The following is a 9,210-nucleotide window of genomic DNA, read 5'->3' as shown; positions in this document are numbered from 1 at the left end:
GGAAGGGGGGGCGCTAAGAGGGGGTCTGGTGCCCTGTGGGGCCCCGGAGTGCGCGCGGGGGGTGGGAGAAGAAAAAAAGGGGTCCCCGGCGGCTCACGGGCCCTCCCTTCGCCGCCGGTCCCCAGGCGCTGGTGGCCGAGCTGCACCGGCGGGCGCTGGTGGAGTACGTGCGGCCCCTGCTCCGCGGACGCCTGCGCTGCCGCTCGGCGGGGACCCGCAGCCGCGTGGCCCGGAGGCTGCGGGAGGACGCGGCCCAGCTGCAGAGGCTCTTCAGGCGGCTGGTCAGTGCGGCCCCGGGGGTGGGCGCGGGGAGCTCCGGGGGGAAACCTGGCCTCTCTCGAGCATAGGGCCGTCACCCAACTTTCAGCCCTGATCCTTGTCCTCCGTGCGCGGAAAAACCGGCTTTCCCCCGGTGCGGTCCCGCCTTCCGGGCGCGGGATCCGGTTCCCTGCGCGTGGTTGTGGGGACTAGGGCACTGAAGTCCTGTTACGAGCTTGGGTCCCGCCTGGCGCAGAGATGGCGCTCCCCAAACACTCGCTATTGTCGCGAGCCCGGAGAGAGGCCCAGTGCGGCAGAAACGCAGAATCTTGGCGTTCCCAGATCCAAGAATGTCACATTACCAACTCTTATCTGCACCCCGTTGCGTTCAGCCGGGCGGCGGGGGCGTGTCCTTATTTTGAGAACGCAGAGAGACCCCCTGTGCGCGTCCTCCAGTTTCCCCTAAGGGTAACATTTTGCAGACTCCTAGGACTAGGTGTTGAGGGGCGTCCCGAGCCCCCCACTCATCTGCAAAACTGGATATTATGATGTATTATGGATTTTTCTTGCAATTTCCAAAGCTTCCAGATAACCTGAGATCCCAGTCCGTTTCCCCTGCCTGGCTTCACCGACGCGGAGACCGAGGCCAGGAGGGGTGCGGTTTACGGGGAGGGGGACCTGGGGCCGGAGCGTGAGCCTGGGGCCTCCCCCTTGCAGGAGTCCCAGGCCTCGTGGCTGGACGCCGTGGTGCCCCATTTGGCCGAGGTGCTGCAGCTGGAAGACACGCCCAGCATCCAGGTGGAGGTGGGGGTGCTGGTGCGGGACTACCCCGACATCAGGTGAGGAACACCCGCCCCCCACCGCGCCCCTGGCCCCTTTGCGCGCGCGCGGCCAGGCCGAAGACTCTCCGGGCCTTGGCATCCGTCCCCGCGTTTCCTGCTCTTGGGGCGGCGAGCGTGTCTGACGGCCGTTTCCTGCTGGAACCGGAGCATTATTAATACGATTTCCCTCCTTCTCCTGCCACCGCCGCCGCCACCAGGGCTCGCAAACAAACAGGCAGTCACAGGAAGCCCGGGGCAGGGGGGCGCGGGGCCGCCGGCGGCAGGAAGGGCCGGCCCAGCCTTGGAGCCGCGGGGGACACGGGGACACGCACGGGCACATGGGCGCCACGCACTGGGACGGCGGCAGGCCCCGCTCAGATCCTGGTGCACCGCTTCCGTTCTGGGTGACCCTCTCTGAGCCTCGGCTTCCTCACCACGTCCGGGGGGGGGGGTAACAGGACTCTTTTCGGAGGATTTGGGGTGTGGGGGGGGTTCTTCGTCATCAATCAGTCCTCCTCCTCCTCATCATCATTCCCGGTGACAGCACTACCAACCCGATTCTTATTTATCGAGCCCTGATGTCAGAGCTAAGACAGCATGTGACACACGCACTGCATAAGTAAGGCCTATAATAAAAGTTATTTTAGAAAATCGTATGCAAGTGGAAGGCAGCGCCGTTCTAAATGCTTGGCGTCACTCAAGGCACAGGGATTAGGGACAGGACCCTAAATGCCACCGCTAGCAAAGCTGGGGACTTGCACCCCAGGTAGAGCCAGCACGGACAGTTCTGGCTCCAGGGTGTGGGGAAGGGAAGACACCAAGGCTCTGTCCAAGGGGATAGCGCCGAGCTCCGGAGCTCTGTTTTGCAAGGAAGGTTCTGGAAATGACTGAGGAGGTGGGGGCGGGCAGGAGAGGATGGAGTCAGGGGTGGTGTAGATTCCAAGAGCTTACACAGGTGTCAGGGGACCGGAAGGACATTCAGGAGCTGCCTGAATGGAGTCGGGGCTGAGGATTGGGTTTAGACGTGAGGGTCCTGGAATGTGTTGTGAGTGGAAGGAGTTGGAAACGGTTGGAAGGGAAGTCTGGGAGGGAGGTGCTGGCAGGAGAGTCTGGGGAGGGGGGTGTTGGGAGGGGACCGGGAAGGGGAGAGGGACCTGGAGGCCGGCAAAGGGGCTCCAGAGCTAGGATGAGCTTCACTGGTGGGCCCGTATGCGTCCGGCACTGAGGACCCCACGCACGTGTCCCTTGCTCTGTCCCCAGGCGGAAGCACGTGGCGGCCCTCCTCGACATCCGTGGCCTGCACAACGCGGCCGCCCGCCAGGAGATCCTGGCCGTGGCCCGGGACCTGGAACTGTCTGAGGGGGCGCCCCTGTCACCCCCTCGGGACCGCGCCTTCTTCTCAGACATCTCCGTGCCCCGGCCACCTTTCTGCCTCGGCCTCCCTCTCTTCCTGGGCCGCCTTCCCCTCTCCCGGCTGCCCCGGCCGGGTCTGGCCCGGCTGCCCCGGCTCCGGCCCCCGGCCCTATCCCGGCCCCCCTCCCGGCGCTGAGACTCTTCCCGCCCTCCCCCACCTCCGTGCCCCCCATCTTTGCTGCTGACAAACTGTTCTCCTGTACGCCCCCTCCTGACTCCCTGCCTGGGACCACAGACCACCGAGGATGGAAACATCTCTGGGGACCTTCTGGGCCACCCCCAGGCTCCCTGTGTGGAAGAGAAATGGGCCAGAGGGACCAAGGACTTCGCCAAGGCCACCAAGTGCATGCTGAACACCTCCCAGCCCAGCATGGGGTGGGTGGCGTTTTGGAAGACTCTAGAGAAATGTCCCAGCCCCCGCCCCCCCTTTTCCCCTCACCTCAAGGTCTGGCCCCGGTCCCATGTATTAAGGAATGTACGATACTTAGAATAAAGAGATTTCTATTTAACACAAGGAAGGGCTGAGTCCCCAGCGTGTGGGGGAGGAAAGACCGGGGGCAGGGCCCAGGGCCAAGGGCTTCTCACACGCCCAAGGCTGGGCTGGGGTCCAACTGCTGGGCAGGGCAGCGGAGGCTGCAGGAGGCCACGCAGGGCAGAAGCGGACGGGCCGCCCATGACCCCCGAGTCCCCAGGCTGTGTGCCGCCACTGCAGCAGGCCCTCGGATGCTCTCGGCCAGGGTCCCTCACGCCATCAGTCCTGACACGCCTCTCCTTCGTCTCTGGCCTGGTGGCTCCTCATTGGCACACCCCACCCCCCTCCATCCATCCTTCGCCCGGAATCTATGTCAAGAGAGGAAGGAGGTTGGGGGCAGGGCCAGGGCGCCCTCCTGGGTTGATGCAGGAAAATCTCAGGGTGGGAAAAATTCCAGCAGCTCACCCCCAGGCCCTCCGGATCCTGGTCCCCACAAAAGACCTTGAGGTCACCTCCCTGCTGACCCCTGGCCCTCCGGCCTGGTTGGACAGTCTATGATGGATGCTTCCTGGTGTGTACTTGTGTGTATGTGTGTGTGTGTGTGTGTGTGTGAGAGAGAGAGAGAGAGAGAAGTGGGAAGGAGGAGGCAGCCAGGGGTCAGCTTTGGGGCTGGGGTAGGAACCTCACCCACGTGTGAACTCAGGAAGGTGGAGACTCAAAAGACTCCAGGAGCCTCAGGGCTGGGTGACCTGGGCAGGAAGCTGCCCCTCTCTGGGGAAATGCTTAACCTCTCTTTGCCCAGGATGAGCTGAGATGGCCCAAGGCCGTGCCCGTCTCACTCCCACTCCTGAGAGAACGCTCTGGACCCACAGAGAGAGGAGTGGAGGGGTAACCACAGGCTGCCGTGTTCAGGCGCATTCATGAAGGATGCGGTCCCCTCAGCGAGGCAGTGTCCGTTCCAGATTTGGTTCCCCGCTTACAAACAGCCTTATGGAGGGGCGCCAGGGGGGCTCAGTGAGTTGAATGACCGACTTTGGCTCAGGTCATGATCGCACAGTTTGTGAGCTCCACTCGGAGCCTGGAGCCTGCTTCCAATACTGTGTCTCCCTCTCTCTCTGCCCCTCCCCTGTTCGCACTCTCTGTCTCAAAAATAAATAAATATTAAAAAAAATTAAAAACCCAGTGTTCTAGAAATAGGATTTGCACACCAGACAATTCATCCATTTAAAGTGTTCAATTCATGGGGCGCCTGGGCAGCTCAGTCGGTTAAGCGTCCGACTTCGGCTCAGGTCAGATCTCACATTCGTGGGTTCGAGCCCCGCATCAGGCTCTGTGCTGACAGCTAGCTCAGAGCCTGGAGCCTGCTTCCGGTTCTGTGTCTCCTCTCTCTGCCCCTTCCCCTCTCATGCTGTCTCTTTGTATCAAAAATAAATAAAACATTAAAAAAAATTAAAAAGTGTTCAATTCAGGGGCACCTGGGGGCTCAGTTGGTTGAGTGTCCCACTTCAGCTCAGGTCATGATCTTAGGGTTCGTGAGTTCAAGTCCCGTGTCGGGCTCTGTGCTGACAGCTCGGAGCCTGGAGCCTGCTTCGGAATCTGTGTCTCCCTCTCTCTCTGTCCCTCCCCTGCTCATGATCTCTCTCTCTCTCTCAAAAATAAGTGAACATTGAAAGCAATGTTTTTGAGGCACCTGGGTGGCTCAGTCGGTTAAGCGTCCAGCTTCGGCTCAGGTCATGATCTCATGGTCCGTGGGTTCGAGCCCTGCGTCGGACTCTGTGCTGACAGCTAGCTCAGAGCCTGGAGCCTACTTCAGTTTCTGTGTCTCCCACTCTCTCTCTGACCCTCCCCTGCTCATGCTGTCTCTCTCTCTCAAAAATAAATTAAAAAAAAAACATTAAAAACAATGCTTTTAAAAAAAGTTAAAAGGTTTAAGAAACTGAAGGCAAAAAAGATGTTTCTTGACATTCCAAAGCTTACAGAATTTATCACCAGCAGACCCGCACAACAGGAAATGTTAGAGAAAAGCCTTTCAGGAGAAGGAAAAAGGTATCAGATAGAAACCTGGATCTACGGAAGGAATGAGGGGCACCAGAAATGGGAACAATTTAGTAACTAAGACATGGTGGGTAAACATACAAGCTATTTTCTTATTATTTAAATCTCTTTAAATGACAATGGATTGGGGGCACCTGGGTGGCTCTTGATTTTGGCTCAGGTCATGATCTCACAGTTTTGTGAGTTTAAGCCCCGAGTGGGGCTTTGCGCTGACCATGTGTGGAGCCTGCTTGGGATTTCTGCCCCCCCTGCCCCTCCCCTACTTGCACTCTCTCTGTCTCTGACAAAATAAATAAACATTTTAAAAAGCAATCGTTTAAGCAAAATTAATTACACTGTTGTTGTGCAGTGGGCAACATATGTAAGGGTACAATGCATGACAACACACAGACATCAGGTGGGCAGACATGCAAAGGTCCTGTTACAAGGTTCTGGTTCTTTTTTGTATGTTTTTTTTTTTGTTTTTTGTTTTTTGTTTTTTGTTTTTTGTTTTTTGTATTATTGAGACAGAAACAGAGCAAAAGTGGGGAAGGGTCAGAGAGAGGGAGACACAGAATCCGAAGCAGGCTCCAGGCTCTGAGCGAGCTGTCAGCACAGACCCCAACGCCGGGCTCAAACCCACAAACCATGAGATTGTGACCTGAGCCGAAGTCAGCCGCTTAACTGACTGAGCCACCCAGGCCTCCCGCAAGGTTCTGGTTCTTATGCCACATGTGAGTTTTAGTAGGTTACTTGAACAGAGTCTGTGATAAATTAACGTTATAACATAAACTCTAATGCAAACACTGAAAGAACAAAGCAAGAGTTATAGCTAATAAACCTACAAAGAAGATAAAATGGAATCACTAAAAAAAATCCACTTGGGGCGCCTGGGTGGTTCAATGGGTTGAGTGTCTGACTTTGGCTCAGGTCATGATCTCACGGTTTGTGGGTTCGAGCCCCGCATCAGGCGCTGTGCAGACAGCTCAGAGCCTGGAGCCTGTCATCGGATTCTGTGTCTCTGTCTCTCTCTGCCCCTCCCATGCCCATGCTCTGTGTGTCTGTCTCTCTCTGAAAAACAAATAAACATTAAAAAATTTAAAAAATATATTAAGTAATCTCTACACCCAACATGGGTCTTGAATTCACGACCCCGAAATCAGGGAGTCATATGCTCCTGGGACTGAACCAACCAGGTGCCTCTAAACTTCCTTAACTTAATAAAAATCAGCTACAAAGACCTCCACTCACATTCTACTTACTGATGCAAGACTGAACACTCTCTCTCTGGGGTCAGGAATAGGATAAGGGGCCTATGGTCACTTTTATTAAATACTGTAGTACAGAGCCTGATCAGGGCAATAAGGCAGGAAAAAGGAAATAAAAGGGAACAGATTGGAAAACAAGTAAAATTCCATTTGTGGATGACATGATTATGTAGATAGAGAATCCTAACTGTTCAAGGGGGAAAAAGGGGGGGACCAGCATTAATAATTGATTTTTACAAGGTTGCAAGATACAAGGTAAACATCATAAATTAATTGTAGTTCTAAATTTTTTAAATGTTTTTTATTTATTTTTGAGAGACAGAGAGAGACAGCGTGAGCAGGGGAGGATCAGAGAGAGAGGGAGACACAGCATCTGAAGACAGGTTCCAGGCTCCGAGCTGTCAGCACAGAGCCTGACGTGGGGCTCGAACCCACGAACTATGAGATCATGACCTGAGCCGAAGCTGACGCTCAACCGACTGAGCCACCCAGGCGCCCCATGTACTTCTAGATGCTTCTAACAAATAACTGGAAAACAATACCTAAAAATGTCATTTGTGACAATAAATTCTATTTGAGAAATATCATTTAGAACAGCATCACAAAACAAAAAGTACTTATATCTAAAGCTAACAGAAATATGGGCAGGATGTGAGCACTGAAAACTATAAAACAGTGATGAAAGGATAGAAGGGAAAGCTAAGTAAGTGGAGAGAGAGGCTGGATTTATGAACTGGAAAGATGTCAGCTCTGTAAGGTTACCTACAGATTCAATGCGATCCCAGTAAAAACCCCAGCTGTCGTTTGTATTTTGTAGAAACTGACACATGTAGAATTCTCAAGTTCACACGGAAACACAAAGGATTGAGAATGGCAAAGACAACGTTGAAAAACAACAAAGTGGCACAGCGAACACTCTGATTTCCAGATGTACGGGAACCCAACCATGTGTTACTGGCATAGACAGAAAAGCAGGTCCATGATCAAGCATAAAGGTCTAGAAATTAATCCAATCAAAGTCCCAACAATCTCTTCTATGAGAAAATGACAAGCTGACTCTGAAGTCTGTATAGAAATTCAGGGACTTAAAATACCAGACAAGGGGCACCTGGCTGGCTTGGTTGCTAGAGCGTGAGACAGATTCTTGATGTCAAGGTTTGCAGGTTTGAGGCCCATGTTGGGTACAGAGGTTACTTTTTAAAATAAATAAATAAGATCTTAAAAAAAAATCAGAGATGGAGGATTTACTACCTGATTTCCAGACTTTATTTTTTAATATTTATGTATTAATTTTGAGAGACAGATCAGGAGCAGAGGAGAGGCAGGGGAGGGAGGGAGAGAGGGACAGAGGGGGGGCGGAGAGAGAGAGAGAGAGAGAGAGAGAGAGAGAGAGAGAGAGAGAGAATCCCAAGCAGACTCTGTGCTGTCAGTGCAGAGCCCCACATGGGGTTAAATCTCATAACCGTGAGATCACGACCTGAGTCAAAACCAGGAGTTGGACGCTTAACTGACTGAGCCAGGTGTCCCCAAGACTTTCTATAAAGTGACACTATTCAAGACAGTGCAGTATTGGTGTAACGATATATATCACACACACAGAATAAAAAGCCCCAAAATAGACCAAAATTGATTTTCTATAACTATGTCCGTATAGTTTCTGCGAGGAAAAAGTCTTTCCATTAAATAGTCCTGAAACAACCGGACGTGTGCATGAACAAAACCGAACCTAGCTCACACAGCACATGGCAATTAACTCAAATGAATCAAAGACCTAAGTATAAAGGCTAAAACTATAAAACTTCTAGAAGAAAACAAAGTGAAAATGCTTGTGAACTTGGGTAGGCAAAGATTTTTTTTAATTAAAAAAAATGTTTATTTTTGACAGAGTAAGAGAGAGCATGAGCAGGGAGGGGCAGAGAGAGGGAGACACAGAATCTGAAGACAGGCTCCAGGCTCTGAGCCATCAGCACAGAGCCCGACGCGGGGCTCGAACCCATGAGCCGTGAGATCATGACCTGAGCTCAACCAGCTGAGCCACCCAGGCGCCCCCACCCAAAATCCAAATTCCAAATGAGTAAAAGCCTTGATTAACACGTCCAAAAAGGAAATACATGAATGGCCCCCAAACACACAGAGATATTCAACATCTACATACAATCACCAGAGAAATTCAAATTAATACCTCAAAGGGACATCACTACACATCTTCCAGGAAGGCTAAAATTCAGCAAGACGGTCACAACCAGACTTTGGCAAAAACACGGAGCAGCTGCCACGCTCACATACTGTGGAAGGGAATGTAAAATTAAAGTCGTACCTCGCAGTGGGAAACAGGTTGGCAGTTCCTTGTGAAGTTGACCATACGTTTACGTGATAACTCAGAAGTTCCTCTTGGGCATTTACCCAAGAGAGATGGAAGCGCGTGTCTACAAAAAGACTTTACGCAAATGTTCGTGAGAGGTTTACTCATAATATCAAAAGAACTGGAAATGATCCAAATGTGTATTAATAGCTCAACAGAAAGAAATCACAGTATATTTATATACCCGATGTCACTCATCAATAAAAAGAAATAGCCCATATCCGGGCAACAACATCGGTGAATCCAAAACCATTATACCGGAAGACAGAAGCCAGACCCAAAGTGTGCAGAAAAATGCCATTTCATTTATAGGAAATTCTAGTCTATGCAAAGTGAATCCAGCCACAAATCCAACATAAACCAGGTCTGTGCTTGTCTGGAGACGTGAAGGGAGATGGGCTGGAAGGCAGAAGAAAAAGGACTTCGTGGAATAATAAAAACGTGCTACACGTTGAATTGTATGGGGATCACACAAATGTATACATTTTTTCTCAGAACTCAATGAACCATATGTTATGTGCAGTGAGAGCACTTTATTTTATGTAAGTGATACTTTTCTCATGGTGATGTTATTACTTTTTA

General features: G+C 52.1%; 1 protein-coding gene across 1 annotated transcript in view; it reads left to right on the top strand.

Annotated features, from left to right (window-relative positions):
* EXOC3L2 (exocyst complex component 3 like 2) overlaps nucleotides 1-3,010 on the top strand; it is a 24,097-nt gene extending 21,087 nt beyond the window's left edge. Inside the window, exons 11-13 of the mRNA XM_029924314.1 lie at nucleotides 126-281; nucleotides 976-1,097; nucleotides 2,340-3,010. Of these exons, the coding sequence (XP_029780174.1) occupies nucleotides 126-281; nucleotides 976-1,097; nucleotides 2,340-2,628 (567 nt within the window). The 3' untranslated portion in view covers nucleotides 2,629-3,010. The remainder of the gene's footprint in view (nucleotides 1-125; nucleotides 282-975; nucleotides 1,098-2,339) is intronic.
* Nucleotides 3,011-9,210: the final 6,200 nt, after the last annotated feature.

This window comes from Suricata suricatta, chromosome 16 (assembly GCF_006229205.1).
Source record: "Suricata suricatta isolate VVHF042 chromosome 16, meerkat_22Aug2017_6uvM2_HiC, whole genome shotgun sequence".
Classification (NCBI taxonomy): domain Eukaryota; kingdom Metazoa; phylum Chordata; class Mammalia; order Carnivora; family Herpestidae; genus Suricata; species Suricata suricatta.
The sequence above is the reverse complement of the archived record's forward strand: the minus strand, read 5'-3'. Positions and strand labels throughout refer to the sequence as shown.